The sequence below is a fragment of the Myxocyprinus asiaticus genome, chromosome 3 (assembly GCF_019703515.2).
Source record: "Myxocyprinus asiaticus isolate MX2 ecotype Aquarium Trade chromosome 3, UBuf_Myxa_2, whole genome shotgun sequence".
Classification (NCBI taxonomy): Eukaryota; Metazoa; Chordata; class Actinopteri; order Cypriniformes; family Catostomidae; genus Myxocyprinus; species Myxocyprinus asiaticus.
The window spans coordinates 15,648,122-15,671,912 of NC_059346.1; the positions used below are offsets into that span (position 1 = coordinate 15,648,122).

General features: G+C 36.3%; 1 protein-coding gene across 28 annotated transcripts in view; it reads right to left on the bottom strand.

Moving 5' to 3' along the window:
* The window catches only part of LOC127419600 (calcium/calmodulin-dependent protein kinase type II subunit beta-like), a 114,791-nt gene that overhangs the window by 17,324 nt on the left and 73,676 nt on the right, over nt 1-23,791 (bottom strand). For 8 of the 28 annotated variants that reach the window (XM_051661127.1, XM_051661353.1, XM_051661181.1 and 5 more), the window contains 5 exons: nt 19,551-19,588; nt 16,978-17,010; nt 14,968-15,024; nt 4,012-4,056; nt 2,200-2,248 (listed from right to left, as the gene is read on the bottom strand). In XM_051661127.1, coding sequence (XP_051517087.1) covers nt 2,200-2,248; nt 4,012-4,056; nt 14,968-15,024; nt 16,978-17,010; nt 19,551-19,588 — 222 coding nt within the window. The remainder of the gene's footprint in view (nt 1-2,199; nt 2,249-4,011; nt 4,057-14,967; nt 15,025-16,977; nt 17,011-19,550; nt 19,589-23,791) is intronic. The other 20 variants (XM_051661307.1, XM_051661244.1, XM_051661315.1 and 17 more) reach the window with 7 other exon arrangements.

Below are 23,791 nucleotides of genomic sequence, written 5' to 3' on the forward strand. Positions count from 1 at the left end.
CATTCTTGCATTCAAAACAAAGCTCGATGGAGCACAAATCTGAACTTAGGGATCTTAAGATGTGTTTTTCTAAGTATTAAACTACGTTTAACTTGACACAGCGACCTAAAAATGGTAGGTTTATGATGCGACGCAAAAGCATCTGTCTGACGCAGGTGTACATTGACGGGTCCTTAGACAAGACCTCATAATAAATGTCGGACTGATTGACAAATTCAATTGCAAAATGGATTGCTGTGAACTGTAGGCCAGTGATTATGTTTATGTTTAATAATATGCAAATAAACAATACATGGATTCTAAAGCCACTTTATATATAGTCTTATCAGTGCCACAATAATGCAATGCATTTTAATTATCTAAATACTATTTTTTTTATAATACATACATGCATACATGCATACATACATACATACATATATATATATATATATATATTTGTAATTATTTAAATATAACTATTTATAATTATTTCATCTTTATATATTGAATTATTTTTATTTGAGGGGCTTTCTCAGCAAATATTTATATTTGTGACTAATTGTGAATAATTCGATTAATTAATCGGCACACCATGTGATTATATGTACACTGGCAGCCAAAAGTTTGGAATAATGTACAGATTTTGCTGATTTGGAAGGAAATTGGTACTTTAATTCACCAAAGTGGCATTCAACTGATCACAAAGTATAGTCAGGACATTACTGATGTAAAAAACAGTACCATCACTATTTGAAAAAGTATTTTTTTTTTGGTAAAATCTAGACAGGCCCCATTTCCAGCAGCCATCACCCCAATACCTTATCCTTGAGTAATCATGCTAAATTGCTAATTTGGTACTAGAAGATCTCTTGCCATTATATCAAACACAGCTGAAAGCTATTTGGTTAAATGAAGCTTACCATTGTCTTTGTGTTTGTTTTTGAGTTGGCACAGTATGCAATAGACTGGCATGTCTTAAGGTCAATATTAGGTCAAAAATGGCAAAAAAGAAATAGCTTTCTCTTGTAACTTGTTTTGAGGAATGAAAGCTATACAATGCTTGAAACTGCCAAAAACCTGAAGATTTCATACAAAGGTGTACACTACAGTCTTCAAAGACAAAGGACAACTGGCTCTAACAAGGACAGAAAGAGATGTGGAAGGTCAGATGTACAACTAAACAAGAGGATAAGTACATCAGAGTCTCTAGTTTGAGAAATAGACGCCTCATATTTCCTCAGCTGACAGCTTCATTGAATTCTACCCGCTAGTAAAGAGAAGACTCAGGGGTGCAGGCCTTATGGGAAGAATTGCAAAGAAAAAGCCACTTTTGAAACAGAAAAACAAAAAGAAAAGGTTAGAGTGGGCAAAGAAACACAAAGATTGGACAACAGATAATTGGAAAAGAGTGTTATGGATCTTAACCCCATTGAGCTTTTGTGGGATCTGCTAGACTGTAAGGTGCGTGAGAAGTGCCCGACAAGACAGCCACATCTATGGCAAGTGCTACAGGAAGCATGGGGTGAAATGTCACCCGAGTATCTGGACAAACTGATAGCTAGAATGCCAAGGATCTGCAAAGCTGTCATTGCTGCACATGGAGGATTTTTTGATGAGAACTCTTTGAAGTAGTTTAAGAAATTCAGAAATGTTTTTTTTTTTCAAATTGTAATAGTAATTTTTCATGTTATTAATGTTCTGACTATACATTGTGATCAGTTGAATGCAACTTTGGTGAATAAAAGTACCAATTTCTTTCCATAAGAGTAAAATATGTACATTATTCCAAACTTTTGGCCGCCAGTGTATATATTTTTTCCCTAAAAAAATTACTCTAACATTGCCATTCTGGTAATGACAGAAGTAAGGACAGGGACAGCGATTCAAATCGTACACATAAATATCAAATAAATTCAAAATGTGTTTTTCTATTAAGGTGAAATGTATTAAAGAGGGGAAGTTTAAGTAGGGGGCAAGCTTCTGAGAACATCTGGGAACTTTTTACCATAAAAACACATTTGAAAATGATTAGAAAAAAAATATTACAGAGATACAACAAAAATATTTAAAGCTACTATAGTTTCCCTTTAAAAAATGTTTTTCTTTAAATCTTATTCAGGGGCAGACAATAGCCTTAACTGAAGAATCAGTGTGAGTTACTACTGTACTATTGCTATACATTTAGCTCGAGGAGAATGATGGATCGCTGATTCTTACCTTTCATTTCTTCGTCCTCAACTGTGGCGTTACTGCTGTCTGACGACTCCTACGTAAAATATTCAGACAGACCACAGATGACAGTTAGGCAATACATTAACATTTTGCTGAAAGAACACCAACTCGTGCCAAAGTCCTCGCACACAAAGACATACACACACCTTAGTATGTTGTTCCAGACCTGTATTGATTTTCTTAGAACACAAAAGATGATGTTGGACAGAATGTTAGGAACTGACAGCCACAGTCACTACTCAATTTTATTGCATCCCTTTACCATTAAATGAAAGCGAATGGTGACTGAGACATTCTTTTCTAACATCTCCTTTTGTTTTCCACTGAAGAAAGTCATACAGGTTTGGAACAACATGAAGAATAATTAATGATGACTGAATTTCCATTTTTGAGTGAACTATCGCTTAAGGACTAAAAACCTATCACAATGTAACCGTAGTGATCACCAAGGACAACAGCTCCTTCTGTAAATAGGTCATTAATATGTGGGGCGATATTATTAGGAGCTCCTGAAAATGCTTTAGTTCTTTCATTCTATCATCTACTCTGCGCTATAGAGCTTTTTACACCTGTATGAAGAAACTGGAAAACATGGAGAGTGGAGAAATGGACAGCTTCCTACACATGGGTCTAACAATCAATTTACTGAGGGGAAATAGAGCATAATTTGGGATTTAAAAAGCACAACTACCACTGGCAGAACAATTTAGTCCAAATCTAGGCTGAACTCTTGCCTGGGACACTCAAACTTGTGCGTTTGGATTATTGGGACATGTGACATTACTGTTTCGTGGCCTTATTTGCTTCTACGCTCACTTGTCTCTATACTGTATGTTTAAGCATACTTGGCAATAAAGCTGATTCTGATATCGCCGGTACATGTTTGCATTATACATATATGCCATATATATGAATCTGTGCATCTGCAACACAGGTAAAAATCAGGTACCCGTGATTTTGCAATTTCCTTATCCAGCACAAGAGGTCGCTACTTCACTCAATCTCAGTAAGAATGGAATGCAGAGACCTGATACAGCAGGTTTAATATTCTTATCATGACACACATTACCAACAGTTGCTCTACCGCCTCATGCTACAAACATCCGATGTGTCAGTTGTCATTTCCCATCACCAAGATCATTAATAAAAATCACTATTAAAGGGATAGTTCAACCAAAAATGACAATTCTGTCATAATTTATGCACACTCATGTTGTTCCAAACCTGTAAGACTTTTTTTCTTCCATGTAATACAAAAGGAGATATTAGACAAAATAATAGCCTCAGTTACCATTCACTTTGATTGTATGGAAAATGAAATGAAAGTTAATATGCAATTAAGTGAATGGTGACGAGACTAACATACTGCCTAAAATCTCCTTTTTCTGCATTTCTGTGTTTATTCCATGAAAGCAAGTCATACAGGTTTGGAACAACATGAAAGTTCATGTTAGTGTGAACCATCCCTTTAAACATACTGTTAATTTAGATTACAGCAATATTCTGAGAAAAAGCAGGAAGAAGCATCTCACAAATCTATAATTTAGTTTGATATGACATGCGTTTCTATAAGATTAAGGCATTAAGAAATATGTATACTCATTTACTTGCGTTTAGTTCATGTATCTAAAGTTGTAAAGAATATTGCGAAAACTTCAAAAGGGTCACGCATGCAGCCAGCAGACACACACGCAGATTATGTCATAGTCCATAGTCACATTTACAGAAATGCATTGTGGGGATGTAGATCAAACAGAGGATGGATGGTAGTGGGTGGGTGGGGTGGGGGGGGGGTACCTTAATCCCATCCACTGCATTATGGATGACAGTGGTCTGTGCCTCCTACAGAGTGACAGGGGAGGAGGGGGTGAAAAAAACATGAGAGAAAAGAACCAGAGAGTGAGAGAGAGAGAGAGAGAGAGAACATGTGTGGGTGGATGGGTGTTTATGATTGCCATCCCAGTAAAATGTAACACAACACCAGAGGATTAAACCGCTCCTCTCTTTAATACATAAAACAAATTACTGCACTCTTTAAAGGGATATTTCAACCTAAATTGAAAATTCTGCCATCATTTACTTACCTTCATGTAAGTAAACCTGTATTTCTTTCTAGTATGGGACACAAAACGAGGGACTGACAGTTTCAGTTACCATTCACTTTCATTGTATGGGGGAAAAAAAAAAAAAAAAAAAAATACAAAGTAAATGGTGACTGAGTAAGTAACATCTTTTGTGTTCAGCAGAAGAAAGAAAGTCATATGTGTTTGGAACAACATGAAGGTGAGTAAATAATGACAATTTTCAATTGTGGGTGAACTATCCCTTTTATGTGAGGCCATAATATTTCAAACCCCACTCTAAAGCAGTTACAAACCCCATGTGATTTTGCCAGCTAATTACGGTTTCTTTCACATTGCAATAACGAGTTTATTTTATTGCATCTCCTCGGCGTATGTGTCATTCCCCAGAAACCTGCTAGCTAGACACATCAGACCACATGAATTTGTAATGCCCAGTCTCTCTCGCAGGAAGTAACATTCCCTCACTGTCCATTCAGCAGCCTGCAGTCCCCATCATTATGAAGTATTCATCGCCATGTCAACAGATGCCCTGTGCGACAGGCAGCAGTTACAAGCTAAGTTTATGATGAACAACACACAGGATCTATATGGAGGTACAACTGCTTTCACACTAATTAAAGGAATTTGTGATTGCAAATTGTAACGATAGGCTAAATGAATCAATTAGAGGCTGAAAGCTAATTGGTATTCATTAAACTTTAACAATAAGGACAGATATCTTATTGATATGTTTTTTTTTTGTAGCTGTCATTCCTGGTGTATTACTGTTGGAAAGCTGTCCTATCAGTCATTGGATATTAAGTTTTAATAAATTAAAATAATTTATACTTATTAGATATGCTAGCTGCAAGAAAACTGTTATACAATAGCTCCTATAGCATCAATTGGATTTGATGTTTTTGCTTACTACATATTTTTTATTCCAGCTGCTTTAGAGAAACTACTTGTACTGTAATTTTTAAATATGGCACATTACATGCACACATCAGTTGAATTATACACTGCCTGGCCAAAAAAAAAAAAAAGTTGCATACTCTAATATTTCACTGGACCGCCTTTACCTCTGATTACGGCGCACATTCGTCGTGGCATTGTTTCGACAACTTTATGCAACGTCACAAGATTTATTTCCGTCCAGATTTGCATTAATTTTTGGCCAAGATCTTGTATTGATGACAGGAGAGTCAAACCACTCCGTAAAGTCTTCTCCAGCACATCCCCAAGTCTTTCAATGGGGTTAAGGTCAGGACTCTGTGATGGCCAAGTCATGTGTGAAAATGATTCCTCATGCTCCCTGAACCACTCTTTCACAAACTGAGCCCGATGAATCTTGGCATTGTCGTCCTGGAATATGCCCGTCCCGTCAGGGAAGAAAAGATCCATTGATGGGATAACCTGGTCATTCAGTACATTCAGGTAGTCAGCTGACTTCATTTTATTGTCGCATAATGTTGCTGAGCCCAGACCTGACCAATTGAAGCAACCCCAGATCATAACACTGCCTCCAGAGGCTTGTACAGTGGGCACTATGCATGACTGGTGCATTGCTTCATGCACTTCCCTTCTTGACGCGCCTATTGCTTTGGAATAGGGTAAATCTGGACACATCAGACCACATGACCTTTTTCCATTGCTCCACAATCCGATAATTTGCTAGGGAGCATAAAGGAAGTCATTTTTTCCGATTAGCCTCACTAACAAGTAGCTTTCTTGTGGCCACACAGATGTTTAGTCCCAATACTGTAAGTTCTTGTTGCATTGTGCATGTGGAAATGCTCTTACTTTCACTATTAAACATAGCCATGAGTTCTACTGTTGATTTTTTATGATGTGACTTCTAAGGCTTAGCGATATGTAAAAATTATTTTAATCAATAATCGTCTTAAAAAACATCGCAATATCAGATAAAATCGTCAACCCCCCTGCTGAGGGTCGGTGAATTTTTTTTTGCTTTATTGAGACAAGAAAAACAAAAAATTTTTTTTTTTTTTTTTTTTTTTTTGGATTTTTCCCCCTTTTTCACCCAATTTGGAATGCCCAATTCCCAGTGCGCTTTTAAGTCCTCTTGGTCGAGCAGTGATTTGCCTCAATCTGGGTGGCGGAGGATGAAACCCCGTTGCCTCCACGTCTGAGACCATCAACCCACGCATCTTATCACGTAGCTTGTTGAGCATGTTGCCACGGAGACAGCGCGTGTGGCGGCTTCACACCATCCACCGCGGCATCCGCGCTCAACTCACTACGCGCCCCACCGAGAACGAACCACATTATAGTGACCACGAGGAGGTTACTCCATGTGGGCCAATTTGGTTGCATTACCACTGAGCTACCCAGGCCCCCAACAAAAGACATTTCTAAATTCAAATTGCACTTTAAACTAAATGAAAAAAGCAATAAAATAACAAAGTGATCAAAAAATCTTATTTAACCACCTCCCCAAATCCAATCATTTACCATCTCCAACAGTTCAATTTGCCATCAAACAAGCATCCGTCAACGACACCAGGTGGAAAATTACTTATAGCCTACAGATTAAGAACTTAAGACAATCATAAATGTGAAGATAATAATAATTATAATAATAAAGCCTAATAAATTCCCTTGTGTTTGCAAAATAATGCTGCCAAATGTGTGTTCTTATCGAATTTGTGTTTGTATTGCGTTTTGGTCAAACAGTTAATGCTGCCTAAAGAAAAGAAAATAATTTTAGGTTCAACGTGAACGTGTCTTGAATTATTTAATCACTTTCATCTTTGTTTCTTTAATACAAAGATATGTATTACTAATCCTGCAGAGTTGCGTTCACAATGCATGCCAACCGTGTGGAAATAAAGCGAACTAAACTAACAGCACCTCCAGAGATGATCGGAGATAATTTGCAGCATTCTCATAGACAACATTATTCTTGCAAACAGTTTTCTGATGAATGAAACTGAGAAAAAAAAAATTGTGAAAACTCTTTACATGCACTTGTTCCACGAGACAGGCCCGCGCTGCACGCCAACACGCGTGTTCCACATGACAGGCTCGTGCTGCATCAAACACAAGCATTGACGACTTTTCTTTTGTCTGTTCTTAAAAATATAATAAAGTGTGCTTCTTCAAGTGCATGTCTTTGTGACTAACAGCATTTCTTGTCATGTGTCACTCCAAGATGTCTTCCAGGTTGCCCGCCTGTTGCGGGTAGATGAGCAAAATTACCCACGCATGAAATACATTTGGACAAGGAGCTTGCGAACTGGATTCAGCCTTGTCACATTTTGCAGGTGGCGGGTGCTAGCTTCAAACCCTGGCCACTGTTTAATATATCTGGTGACTTCCCAGATCCATAATTTTGCCATTTCCTGATATTGTTGATCATCGTCTGTTCGCAATTGGCATCGGGATCTTTGTAAGGCATAGTCGATATCTGATTACATTGTCATATCGCCCAGCCCTAGTGACTTCAAGTGTTTTAGTGATCTCCGATCACAATCATTCAAGATTTTTTTCCGACCACATTTCTTCTGTGAAGCTGATGGTTCACCACTATCCTTCCAGGTTTTAATAATACGTTGGACATTTCTTGCTTGATGCAGGCCAGTAATTTGCCCCTTCTGAAACAGTAACATCTTTTACACAACCATGGGATACATCTTCTGACATGGTTGTTTAAGAAATGAGAAGCTACACACTGCATCAGTTAGGGTTAAAAGAATTGTTGCCAGCTGAAACATCTTAATCACTGCAATAATGACCCAATCATAGGCTCTTCAGTATCTGCTTATTTAATCCAAACAGTAACTCTTTTTTTTGGCCAGGCAGTGTCTATGAATGTGTTAAGCTGCTTGCTGCATTGTTTTGGCTAATGGACTAATTTATTTATTTATTCTTGCTTCTTTTATCAGTGAGAAACAGTGAAGAGTGAACAGGAAATTATTGATGGGTGGATGAGATCACAGGCCTGAATCAAAGGGATAATTCACCCAAAAATTATAATTCTATAATTTACTCAACCTCATGTTTTTTCAAACCTGTATGACAATTTTTTTCCATGGAACACAATCTAAGGATTTAGGTAGCATGTCACTCTCAGTCACCATCTTATTCCTATATAATGAAATAAATGGTGAATGAGGATGTCCTTCGGCCTAACATATCTTCTGTGTTCTGCAGAAGAAAGTAAATATTACAGGTTTGGAACAATATGACAGTGAGTAAATCATCACAATTTTCTTAAACATGATGGCTCCAATGTTTCAAGAGTGTGTGCGCTAATCACTGTGGTACAACTAGTTTGAAAATTTCTACATTTTAGAAATTCATCCCCCAGGGTATTCATTAAAAATGTATTATTTATTTCTACAAATTAAGTACACAACTATATAGTTAATAGTAAAGCTAAAAGGGAAGCTATGAAACAAAGCACTAAGGCTTGAGTCTTTACTGACTATAAACACCTCTTAATTCCACCTCAAGGTTGGGTAACTATATCTGCACCATAACCCCCCCCAAGCGTGACACGAGTTGCAAACACAGACAGCATTAAAGGGCAACTATGAGGGATCATAAAATATGATGATATAATGTGCCACATGTTGCAGTAGCTGTATATGTTGGAATGTATATCACGTTTCCATTGGGACCTTCATTTCTTATTGCTTAAAGGAATAGTTCACACAAAAATATGTCATCATTAACTCACCCTCATGATGTTTAAAACCTGTTTGACTTTCTTTCTTCTAAGTAGTGATGTCAAAAGTACCAGTACTTTGGTACCATGTCGATACTAAAATGAAAAAGATGTAACGATACCAGTGTTTCTGCGGTACCGGTAATACCGAGCATCGATTCCATTTGGTCCCCTCGCGCTGTCTGACAGACAAATGGCTGCTTATAAATGCTCACACGTCTTTTTTTGCGCATGTTGTGATACTCCTTTACACTGAAATGGACAATATCAACTTAAATTTTTTATATTTCCTAGTGTGATTATTGAACCGCAAATGGATGTGATTTAAATAAATATACAGTCTGTAAATATACAATCTGCCTGTACTGCACACTGCAAAGTGAATGTGTGAAGCCACTCATATGCTCAAAACACATTTTATGAGCATGGTACGCAATCGCTTATTGTAGTAGAGGACAGAGCGCTCACTGTGACGTGCGCAACACCTGCAGACTACATATTTATGATATTGAACTAAATTGCAGCATTTTGCACTTCAATAATCACACTGGGTAATATAGCCAACGTCTCATCTGGAATTTTGAAACTGCCGCCAAAATAACAGAACCATAAACGCCTTCACAGCAAAATAAAAGTTTGATTCAAAATAAATGCTTGACGCATGAAATGTAAGAAATTGCAACAGAAATATGCTACTAGTGATACCTGGTCAGCTAAGCCACACATGCGTGAATGCCATTGTGTTAGACAACAGAATATCAACCAAGTGGCCTTTATTTGTAAGAAATATAGCATAACCACACGATGCAAAATATTGCATACATTTATACTGTTCAAACGACCTGCAGTCCATGTCTCTATGCATGCTCTGGCCATTGATTGTACTAAAAGAGTATAACAAATCTGTTGAACTGGGCATGCGCTGAATGTATTTGTATTCGTTCGTGGTCAGAAAAGTATACTTTGAAAGGCAGCGCAGTTGGCCGGGTGCGATCAGATCTGGATTGCACAAAGTTTACCCAGGCCATAAGGGGGATCAGGTGGTTAAAAGAAGATGGTTAAAAGTAATTGCAATAATGACTCAGAAAAGTGAAGTTAGTTCTGAGAAAGTATAATAATAATAATAATAATAGTATAATTTGTTTGCAGATACCACTTGTTGTGATATTTTGTTATCGGTTCCACTTTATATAAGGTGTCTTTAACTACTATGTACTAAAATGTGTAACTACATGTTGTTCTGCAAAGTTCTCACAAAATTCACATTTGCTGCTACTGAGTTTGAGGTATGTGTAAATTCAGGGGTAGGGTTAAGATTAGGGTTTGGGTTCAGGGTAAGGGTTGGGGTAGAGTTAGACTTAGGATTAGGTGTAAGGTAAACAGTGTAACTACAGATGTAATTAAATGCAGGTAATTTAAATGCAAGTACAATGCAACAACATGTATGTACATAATAAGTACATTGTATCAAATGCTTAAGTACAGGATGAAATTGCAACAGAAATATATTACTAGTGTTTAGTACAATGTATTTTATTATTAGTAGTAGTAGTATGTTGAACATATATCACACAAGCAGATCTCACTGTTGTTCTACTGAACAGAAGTTTTCATTTATAATATGAAATTCTGTTGTGCAGCATACTTTTATGTTGATAAAAAAACCAATGTTGTGTTTTAGATTATGTTATGATAAGGAACTTCACTAAAGCACTTCATCTGATAAAAAAAAAAAAAAATCAATAGTATGGTGAAAAGTAATTGTTCTATTTTCATTTGATTCAAGTTTGGATTCATTTGATTAGACACAATTTGGATGATGAAACTGAATAAAACTTTAAAACATGTAATTCAAAAACAAAAAAAAAAACAAAAACGTAAAATTTGGGAAATAGCACATTACCTATTTTTTGTGGTATCATTTTTAAAAAAATTTTTTTTTTTGTGGTTATCGAGAATCATGAAATTTTACTGGTATCAGTACCGACTACTGAATTTTTGGTAACGTGACGCTACTTCTGAGGAACACAAAAGGAAATATTTAGCAGAATGCTAGTGTGAGTTACCATTCACTTTCAATGTATAGAAAAAAGATAATTGCTAATTACAAATGCATAAAACTTTAACAATAATGAGGACTGATGTTTTTAATTCACTGTGTGATAATAATATTGTAACCATGTCATTCAAAGTGTAATGCTACACTGGTGTTACAACTAGAAAGTCTTACAGGTTTAGACATCAAGATGAGTAAATGGCAGAAATTATCCTTTAAGACAGACATCGCTTGAAAACCCCTTCCATAGACCAAAAAATAAATAAATAAATCCCCTAAGAGATAGGCATTGCGATCAATCTATCTATCTCACTCAAGCATGTCACTTAACATTGAATAATCAAATCACTTCTGTACCCACCACCCCAGCATCTTGAAATATTGTTTTATTAAGAGAGTAAACCCAACTTTCCTGCCAGCTCCAGGCATAAAGCACCCTTCATCATCCACCAATCATAGCAGACACTGAAAGACAACCTGGTATTACATAATCCAATAAACAACCCCTTTAATATGTGACTAGAGCGTGTAGTAATATATCAGAATGACAGAGCACAACTGTGACTATACATAGCTTGGCTGATCCCTACTCTGAGTAAGCTTTTGAAGATTTTCATTGCAATCGATTTAAAATAGTCTAGTAATCTATCTGAGTAATTTATCATAATATCTCAAATATCTAAAATGGGTTAAAATATCTCATAAGATGAATATGAAAATTAATAAGACTTTGGTATATGCAGTACAGTAGATCATACACAATATTAAAAAAAAAATAGCAAACGGAACAGAATGGCATGGGACGGTGTATAGTATTTCACAGGATGCACTTACTAACCTGCAGGACATCTACAGCAGGTGCACAAGAACTAAAGTCAGGATAATCATTAAGGATCCCAGTCAACCATACAACAGCCTCTTACCACCGTGGCTAGGAAACTGCTGTTTGAAAGCCAATTCTGAGATCCCCAGGAGGAGTTACTACCTCCAAACCAATCCGGATCCTAATTGATGATGCCCCAAGGGGCCTGTATGTTGCTAACTGACTTTCAAGTTCAATTACAGACACTTTAACACATATCATATCTCATGGGTCAGTTTATTTATATGTAGATGCTAATTAGATCCTTCTCTGCTCATTTGCAGACCTGAATATTTCCATCCTCCATTCAGCACTATAATATGTACAGTGGCCCCCAAAGTATTTGGTCAGCTAAGCCACACATGCATGAATGCAGTTGTGTTAGACAACAGAATATCAACCAAGTGGCCTTCATTTTTAAGAAATATAGCATAACCACACATGAAGCAAAATATTGCATAAGTTTATACTGTTCAAATGACCCGTGGTCCAATTTTGCTCTGGCCATTGACTGTACTAAAAGAGTATCACAAAGCAGTTGAAGTGGGCATGCGTTGAATGTGTTTGTATTCATTTGTGTTCAGAAAAGTATACTTTGAAAGGCAACACAGTCGGCCAGGTGCGAACCGATCTGGAATGCAGAAAAACAAAGTATACCCGGGCCATAAAGGGGATCATGTGGTTAAAAGTAATTGCAATAATGACTCAGAAAAGTGAAGTAAGTTCTGAGAAAATATCTAGCAGAATTTGTTTGCAGATAACACTTGGTGTGATATTTTGTTATCGGTTCCACTTTATATAAGGTGTCTTTAACTGCTATGTACTAATACTAAAATACATACAATGTACTTATTGTGTAACTACATGTTGTTCTGCAAAATTCTCACAAAATTCACATTTGCTGCTACTGAGGTTGAGGTATGAGTAAGATTAGGGTTTGGGTTCAGGGTAAGAGTTGGGGTAGAGTTAGGATTAGGTGTAAGGTAAACAGTGTAACTACAGATGTAATTAAATGCAGGTAATTTAAATGCAAGTACAATGCAACAACGTGTACAGTTGAAGTCAGACGTTTACATACACATTAGCCAAATACATTTAAACTCAGTTTTTCACAATTCCTGACATTTAATCGTAGAAAACATTCCCTGTCTTAGGTCAGTTAGGATCACTATTTTAAGAATGTGAAATATCAGAATAATAGTACTGAGAATTATTTATTTCAGCTTTTATTTCTTTCATCACATTCCAGTAGGTCAAAAGTTTACATACACTTGGTTAATATTTGGTAGCATTGCCTTTAAATTGTTTAACTTGGGTCAAACGCTTTGGGTAGCCTTCCACAAGCTTCTCACAATAAGTTGCTGGAGTTTTGGCCCATTCCTCCAGACAGAACTGGTGTAACTGGGTCAGGTTTGTAAGCCTCCTTGCTCGCACACGCCTTTTCAGTTCTGCCCACAAATTTTCTATCGGATTGAGGTCAGGGCTTTGTGATGGCCACTCCAATACCTTGACTTTGTTGTCCTTAAGCCATTTTGCCACAATTTTGGAGGTATGCTTGAGGTCATTGTCCATTTGGAATACCCATTTGTGACTGAGCTTTAACTTCCTGGCTGATGTCTTGAGATGTTGCTTCAATATATCCAATAATTTACCTTCCTCATGATGCCATCTATTTTGTGAAGTGCACCAGTCCCTCCTACAGCAAAGCACCCCCACAATATGACGCTGCCATCCCCATGCTTCACGGCTGGGATGGTGTTCTTTGACTTGCAAGCCTCACCAGTTTCCTCCAAACATTACGATGGTCATTATGACCAAATAGTTCAATTTTTGTTTCATCAGACCAAAGGACATTTCTCCAAAAAGTAAGATCTTTGCCCCCATGTGCACTTGCAAACTGTAGTCTGGCTTTTTTATGTTGGATTTGGAGCAGTGGCTTCTTCCTTGCTGAGCAGCCTTTCAGGTTATGTTGATTTAGAACTCATTTTACTGTGGATATAGATACTTGTCTACCTGTTTCCTCCAGCATCTTTACAAGGTCCTTTGCTGTTGTTATGGGATTGATTTGCACTTTTTGCACCAAACTACATTCATCTCTAGGAGACAGAATGCGTCTCCTTCCTGAGTGGTATGATGGCTGCGTGGTCCCATGGTGTTTATACTTGCATACTATTGTTTGTACAGATGAATGTGGTACCTTCAGGCATTTGGAAATTGCTCCCAAGGATGAAACAGACTTGTGGAGGTCAACAATTGTTTTTTTTCTGAGGTCTTGGCTGATTTCTTTAGATTTTCCCATGATGTCAAGCAAAGAGGCACTGATTTTGAAGGTAGGCCTTAAAATACATCAACAGGTACACCTCAAATTAGCCTATTAGTAGCTAACTAGCTAATTGCTTAAATGCTTGACATCATTTTCTGGAATTTTCCAAGCTGCTTAAAGGCACAGTTAACTTAGTGTATGTAAACTTCTGACCCACTAGAATTGTGATATAGTCAATTAAAAGTGAAACAATCTGTCTGTAAACAATTGTTGGAAAAATTACTTGTGTCATACACCAAGTAGATGTCCTAAACGACTTGCCAAAACTATAGTTTGCTAATATGAAATCTGTGGAGTGATTAAAAAAATTAGATTTAATTACTTCAACCTAAGTGTATGTAAATTTCTGACTTCAACTGTATGTACATAATAAGTACATTGTATCAAATGTTTAAGTACATAGTAGTTAAAGACACTTAATATAATGTGTTATCTATTGCAATGGAATTCATACATGTTAAATATGGCTTAAGTGTCAAAATACTTTTAGGTATATTATTTAATTATATCATCTCTTTTATGTCATTATATCATCATCACCATTCTGTTTAGGCACAACTAGGTGATGTAGAAAAAGCATTACACTGCCAAAGAGCAATTAACAAATAAAATCTTGACTTTTCTCATTGACAATCCGCAAACACACACAAAAAACTAAAACATATTCACTTCACAAAGGGATGCAGGTACAGTCACAGACAGAGGGGAAAAAGGACAGAGTGACAGAGTGAGATGAGGATTTAGAGAGGCAAATACCAGTGCAGGAGAGGGGAGGTTTCCCTTGGGACTGGTGACTATGCTGTTTGTCTGGGGCTGTGCAGGGAAACACAACATAAATATATTTCAGAAAGGGTCAGGTAAAGAAGGATTGAGGGAAAGATCAGCATGCATACATCTCTCTCTCTCTCTCTCTCTCTCACACACACACACACACACACACACACACACACACACACACACACACACACACAGCAATACACAGCAACACACATTAACTTTTCATTTTAAAAGGATAGTTTACCCAAAATGAGAATTCATATCATACCATTAATATCATAGTCACCCTCATATTGTTCCACATCCATCTGATCTTCCAAGGAACACATACTGTAGGGAGATGTTAGACAGAATATTAGCCTCAGTCACCACCATTCACTTTCATTGTATGAATAAAAAAAAAGATGCAATAAAAGTGAATGGTGGCTGAGGCATTAAACGTAACATCCCTTTCTGTGTTCAATGAAAGAAAGTCATACAGGTTTGGAACAACATGAGGGTTGAATGAACTATCCCTTAAAGAGGTAACTGAATTATGTAGTGCCAACTGCTTATTTACATTGATACAAAAATTTATTTAGCAGCAAGAGAGAAAGGTAGGGTCACTATTCAAGTCCTTAAAATGCCTTTTGCCAATTAGGCTTCCTACATTAAACCATTAAACCAATAAGGCCCATTACATGCAAAAGCAGATGAGTTCTTGATGTTTATTTGTACTTGGGCTCTCAGGCCCCTTACAGTCATGTTCATGTCTATGTTTATTGGTCTGTAGTGGTATCAAGGTAGCCAATGTCCTATTTCCCTTAAGTAGCTCAGGCTGATCATGCGAGAAGAGCTGTTAGTATGATGTTAGTAAGAGATGAATGAACAACTCACAATTACTGGACCCTCATAAACCAGAAAGAAAGCCATGACACAATGAATAAATGGGTATTAAATATATATACACACACACACAAACACATCACAGACTAAATGGGTGTTCACACTGGCAGTGATTTGCAGCGACTGGAAGTCACTGTTTTTCAATTAGAGGTAGTGACGTGAAATGACATGAGCGACAGAAACCGTTGAAGATGTGTCAAAGTTAAGCAAGTTTTGAGTTTGAGAACTTTATGAAAATGTGCAGTATCACAATTCACAGTTTAATGTTATCTTCAGCTTGTGCAACTGGATACAGCAGTTGAGTGGGAATGCTTTCCAGAAACCAACAATAAAGAGACTTGGTGAACCCCAGAAATGTAATTGCTGTGAGTGTGAACACCACTTAAAATTACTATGGTCAAATACACACACATTTAAACACACACTGTTTCTAATAATTGGACCACTTGATTCCCAAAACCTTAATCGCAGTAAGTGTTAGATCTCCATTGAAGTCCAACTTATTCCAGGTGAATGTAAAGTGACAAAACAAGCAGCTTTGAGGGTTGCTCTTTCAGACTTGAGAAGCATTCTGAAAACAGAGGACATTATTCGGCATGTCTATTCCATTGCCTGTGTACGAAGAGAAAGGCTTCTCCTAAACCTAGTATACAACATTTTGGAGTGGTCTGTAGTAAATAAAAAAACTTGATTACCCACATACAGAATGAGACCTAGGAGGTTCGTAGTGGGGAGTTGGTCAAAATCATTCACACAAAGAAAGGAACAGCAAACAGAAGGAACAAATTGCTGGTCTGAATATTTTTAAACCAGAAAGTGAGGCACATAAGAATAGGTTCCAAGACATGATGACCAGTAAAACCCTAAACAAATAATAATAATAAAAAAGGTTACATTTGGCTATCACATGGCAGATGACACACAAATAAACTTTTCAAAGCTATTGAGGTTTTTCCTAACCATCATTTCATAGTGGATCGAAAGAAATGCTGGATCTGAAGGAGGAGCTTTAGGAGAGATTTTGGCAATTGGTTGGCAGGTGAAGGTACAGGAGTAGAAAGATAAAAGGGAAACAGAAGGGTGTAAATGGAACAATAATCTCACCATGTACTGAATAGTAGAGCTCGACTTCCGCTTCTAGAGAGAGAAAGTGATAGAAGAGACATGTAGTGAGAGAGAGACATGGAGGTGTGGGAGATGTTTTAAGACAATACATGACAAGTGCAATACCATTTTCATTTTTGTTGAAGGTAAAGGACATCTTCGGTCAAAGAAGATTTCAAGGACAATTTTGGGGTACATCTGAATGTCTGGGTTCGGAACAAGATGGTGCTAGTGGTACACTTCTAATAGGACAATATGTTGACAAAAAGGTTCTTCTAAAGAGTAGGGCATTTGGAAAATCCAAGCAAGAGGAACAAGGAAGGGTGGGGGGGGGGTCAAGTGAAGGGAAACGTAAAATGAAAAAAGTGTGGGCGAAAGGAGAGACACATGCTACTAGCACAAGGAAAGCTTAAGTGCACTTGAGGATTGGTCAGTGTAAGCAAAGTTAACTGATCTAGGGTCAGTTGTTTGTGCTATAAAATGGTCACCATTCCAAGAAAGTCTGTTCCTGGACCGGAATAATGTGCAAGGACAAGCAGAGATGCTGAGAGAGGATGCAGATCAATGATATGTTTTGTCTTAAAAAAAGGGCAGCTAAGAACTGGTTATATTAAGCACAGAATGTTCTCGGAAGCGCTTTGCTTGCAAACACAGCAGCGCAACTTCCAATCACTGTATAAAAACGCCTCAGATTCTAAAGCAGCATTACATAACCAGTGCCACTTCAAAGATTTAGACACAAAAGAAGGAAGTCAGTTTGAGTTAATCAGAAAAATAATGACAGAAACTAAACTTGAAACTAAAAAGAATCAATCAGCGTGATCTTTGGCTTTGGAGATGGAGCATTAAAGTGAAGAAAGGAGAGAGCAGGTTAATAAAAGGACAGAAGAAGAGAAATCTTTTAAAATGGCTGGAGAGGACAAGGGGGAGCCTGTTGCTAGGAGATGAGAGGAGCGCTGTGCTGCTATTTTCGTCTCAGAGTTTCAGACTCATGGCTATTTTTGGAACCAGAGTCACAGCTATTTCTCTGCTCAAACACACTCAGACACACACTTATATAAATACACACTGATATAGCAGGTGTGAGTCATAGAGGTGGGTTGTAGGGTGACGATGAAGTAGAAACAAGTAGCTGGGAATGTGTGTGTGTGAGTTGTGTGTGTAAACACTCTAAAGGAGCACTTAAGTGAGAAGTGTTGTTCAAACTTTAATGAATTTTCTGAATCCCGATTTATGAATCAAATTACTCTGGCTCTTGTGGAAGATTCCATAGATTCCCAAGAGGCATCACAGCCATCATCGTTAAATCATTCTCCTTAACGTCCCCCACACGCCACAGACGCTGACGGAAATAAAACCTTCATTTCTTCTCCTCTTTCAGGGGGATCACTGTCTCCATGACCGGATAAAGCTTGTTATGGTGTTTGGTAACACCTTATATTGGAACTGCTAGACAGCAGTGCAAATCTGCACATATTTTCGCACTGCATGTGGAGCAAATTTTCAGCAATTCTGAGGAATGGATTAAGATATTACAAAAAGGTTCATACACTCTTTTTGGTAGCTACATTATCAAATTAACAAAAATATTTACTTTGTAACATTTATGTAAACAATGCTTATTCAAATCTCTTTCTGAATACAGTGTTGATAAGGAACAAGGAAAGGGGAATATAAACTTTAAGGATAGTGGAAAATTAAAATGTAGTCAATTATTCACCCTAATGTTGTTCCAATCCCTTATGACTTTTTTTTTTCTTCCACAGAACACAAAGTTGTTTAACAAGCCGCTCTTTTCCATACAATGAATGTAGATGGTGACCAGTGGCTGTCAAGCTCCAAAAGAGATAAAAAAAAGCATTATACAAGTAGCCCATCCGACTTGTGTGCTTATTTAATCCGTTATTCGCTGAAAATCTTTACATTAACATTGACTTTTAACAGCATACAAGTAATATGGACTACTTTTATGGTACTTTTTGGTCGACCATTTTGACATTCTGCAAACATACAATTTTGTGTAGCACAGAAAAACAAAATTCAAACTGGAATAACATAAAGGTGAGTAAATAATGACAGAATTTTAATTTTTGAATTTACTCTTCCTAAACTAAGAACAGAGATTTCTGATTATTTGTAACACAATGTTTTTGAGTCTATTGTCAAGGTTAAATTAGCTTTAAAGTGGTTGACTAATTAAATTTTCTCCATGTAATTAACATTATGGAAGTACTGATTAATGAGGTGATTTTAGGAGTCAATGGTCCCATTTTCAGACTCTCTTGCGTCATATAAAATCTATTTCTCTCAAAAACACACAAACACATACACTCAGATAACCACACACATACATTATATGAACACACAACAGCTATGTACGAAACAAGACAAACATGCAATAGAGGAAACACTGTAAACACAAGTAACTAACACTGATAGCTTAGCCAGTAAAAGAGCAGGACAGAGAGACAGAGTGACTTAGAAGTGAAAAGAGAGAAGGTACTAAGAAGCCACATGTCATATCATGGTCATGTCTGGGTCACAGAGGTCAGAAGTTCAACAGATCTTCTTACCTTAACGTCTGCCTTTTTGTTCAACAAGCTCTTGGCTGCTACAATGGGAGCAAATAAGAGACGTTAAATCAGCAAAACTGTCAAATTTAACCACCAACAACTGTCAATAATTTACCCAGAGCTCTATTTCCTAAAATGAAAGGTAACAATGCAGATAATAATGATCAGGCTCTGACTGATATAGCCAGATTTACAGTACATAACATTTTACAATGACTTTTATTATTTATTAACAAAAAATATATAATCAATTAGATCACTTCAGTAGTTCATACACATACAAATATGACTAAATATGAAGACTGAACAGTTCCCCATTGTACAATTCATAAAGACCTTCATCATATTTGCGCCCGAGATTTACAGACAAAGCTCCATGCAGGTCTCACTGCAATGCAAGTGGCAGAGAAATTCAACTATACATTTTAAACTTACATCTCATTAAAATCTCTGCATTTTGAGTATCATTTGATTCAATTACATTGTTTGGATGTGAAACGACAGAATATTTCAAATGAATCTTTTTAGGTTGAGTCAAAAAGTTTCTGGTGTAGTTAATGGAAGAACTTTTCATTCTAATGACCAATAGATATGAAAACTATCCAAAATGTAATGTGCTTTTCAGTGCTTTTGCTGTTTCATGGAAAAAACACTCATTAAATCATTATAAACACATTCGTCAATGTGTATAAGGATGCAGCTGACAAATTCACAGAAAAATATTGCTGGTTCATGTACCATTTTATATTGAGAATACATATGCAAACAAATGCACACACTCTCTCGAGCAATTGTGCATGCACCTTGAAAGTCATTCGTTCACATCACTTCTTTCTATTGTTAAACCATGGTAAATCATCATATTTATGTCAGTCAATTGGCATGTCTGTTCTGTACTGTTTGAAAGAGTAATTATATTTGCAACACTGTTTGGTGAAACTAGTGGTGCAGAAACACACTTTAGCTTAAATAAAGCACAGAAGAGATCTTGAGCTTTATTCCTATGGGTATTCATCTTAAAGGGTATCTTGAACCTTCTCTAGATGAGACTACTGATTAAGGCAGTATTATTACAATCAGTTGATCAAAAATCCTGGACTGCAACTCATTTAAAGATTCTCATAAAAAATTATCCATCAGAGAGATTTATTGTTTTGGTAGATGTTATTACCCAAAGTGACTTATAACAATGCATTCAATCTATACACAACCCCTTTCAGATTTCCATGACTTTTTTCATGGAATTGAAAAATCCATGATTACTGGAGAAGGATTAAAAAATGTTTTATTGAGATTGCGCTCGCAAAAAGCTATTTCTCGCCAATTAAATGTTACTAATACATACATACATATTATATATATATATATATATATATATATATATATATATATATATATATATATATGTTTCTGAGATTAATAATTGACTGTTTAACACCTGTAATTAATGCAGTATGCATTTTTATTTTTTTTAACTTCCTGAAACTTCACTAATGTTTTTCTCCACTTCCTGTGGCTAAAATTGGCATATATACATTTCCAGGAGGTACAAGATTGACTTGACTGCACATCCTAGCAGAGAAACTGATTGTGTGGAACAGTGTATGCTTTTCCATTACACGAAACGCATGTCCCGAGCATAATAAATACAGGAGCGGATTTACTGTATGAAGAATGAAGACTTCACCCGCAAGTGGTGAGTCAGGAGAGGGAGAGATATGGGCAAGCTGCTGTTTCTCTTTGCATCACCTGAAAACGCGTGAGAGAGAGCCATCATTTGAGTGATAGAGACTGAATGGCAGCCAAAGAAAATAATTGTTTTGAGATTTTAAACTTAAGCAAATTAAAATTCAATTTGTTTTATATCTTTATATATATTGTCTAATAATGCATTGGCAACATACAAGTAAGTTTATCTTGCCAATAAAGCTCAATATAAACTAAATTCTGTCCATTTGATCCTATTACTAAAAAACTCCACTGTAAAACGGTGGAAGATTTTGCCCCACTTTTAATGATAGCATGTCTACTGATTTTATGACATTTACACTTGCATCAAAGATTTATACCTGTAAAAGTGTCTAATTAACTCAATCTTCGAAAAACTTAAAGACCTTACTTGTACATATTTAAATCACTTTAAGACAAAGTATAAATTCAATATATTTATGATTATATTTTAATGTTACATGTACCTTGATTAATCGTAACTAATCACAGAAAACTGTGCGATTAATTAGTTAACTTTTTATTATCAATTCACAGCCCTAATATATATATATATATATATATATATATATTATATATAATACACTGTATACACCGATCAGCCACAACATTAAAAACACCTGCCTAATATTATGTAGGTCCCCCTCGTGCCGCCAATATAGCACAACCCGCATCTCAGAATAGCATTCTGAGATGATATTCTTCTCACCACAGTTGCGTGTGTATATATACACTACCGGTCAAAAGTTTTGAAACACTTACTCATTCTTACTCATTATAATTTTTTTCACATTTTAGAATAATAGTAAAGTCATCAAAACTATGGAATAACATAAATTGAACTATGAGAATTATGTTGTGACTAAACAATATCCAAAATAAATCAAAACTGTGTTATATTTTAGCATCTTCAAAGTTCATTGCCTAGAATTTGCAGACATGTACTCTTGACATTTTCTCAACCAACTTCTTGAGGTAACACCCTGGGATGCTTTTTAAACAGTATTGAAGGAGTTCCCATCTATGTTGGGCACTTATTGGCTGCTTTTCTTTATTATTTGGTCCAAGTCATCAATTTCAAAAATGTTTTTTTGTTTTAATATTTATTTTTTTATTACATTTTAGTTGTTTTCTAATGAAATAAATTAATATGGTGGCACAATTATATTTTTGTCTACAAAACTAATTTCAAACATTTAAACATAAGTCTTCAGATCAAAAAAATTTAAGATAATGAGAAACATTTCAGTCAAGTGTTTCAAAACTTTTGACCAGTAGTGTGTATGTATGCATGTATGTATGTATGTGTGTGTGTGTGTGTGTGTGTGTGTGTGTATATATATATATATATATATATATATATATACACACACACACACACACACACACACACACACACACACACACACACACACACACACACACACACAAACACACATATATATACATTTACACTACCGGTCAAAACTTTTGAAACACTTGACTGAAATGTTTCTCATTATCTTAAATTTTTTTTGATCTGAAGACGTATGTTTAAATGTTTGAAATTAGTTTTGTAGACAAAAATATAATTGTGCCACCATATTAATATGGAAGTACTTGTGATTACTGAACACAGATTTAAAATGATTTTGATTCAGAGCGATTTGCAAATAAATCATTTACCAAAAGAATGATTCATTGACAAATGGGGCATCACTAGACTGGAAAACCCAATTTTAAAATTCCTTGATATTTCCAGGTTTTACATGACCCTGGACATTAGTCATATAAAGAAATCAATAGGTACAGAGCAAGAGGTTGGAAAATAATTCAATTCAATCTGTGAATGAGGGTCATAAACTGAAGACTGCGGTCACTGAAGGTGGGTTTTGAATACAGATCCTCCTAGAAATGTATCTGGGCCACCGACCCATCCATCTGGTGGCCCAAAGAGATCAGTGAAAGAAATGAGCATGCGTCCCTGTAGGAAGATCAGGAGTAAAGTAACAACTAATACTCTAGAGTGAGTGGAGCTCCTTACCTTGCCATTAACACAGAGAGCAAAAGAAAGAGAACGAGGAGAAAAAGAGAAGAGAGAGCAATGGAGAAGAGGTCAAAATACTAAAGTCTCTTGTGCTATTGCTGTTTCTATGAACAGTGGGTCTAAACAAATACAGAGCTCTGTATGGGGCCAAAGAATAGAAAAAAATGGTCAACTTATTTAAGGTACAGTCGTCATTTTTCTGAGATTTTATCAGCTTAGCAGGGCTAGAGTCAGCACAAACAAGATTTACCAAAATAGGTTTTAAAAAAACTAGGTTTGTGCCAGGCTGCTTTATATAAGCTTTATGGAAATCATCTGATGCCAAACTTTACCAGAGAGTTTGCCAAAAAAAAATCATATTCTGTTAAGATTTACTCATCCTCATGTCATTCCAAACCTATATGACTTTGTTGTTAGCCTCAGTCACAATTCACTTTCATTGCATCTTTTTTCCATACAATGAAAGTGAATGGTGACTGAGGATGTT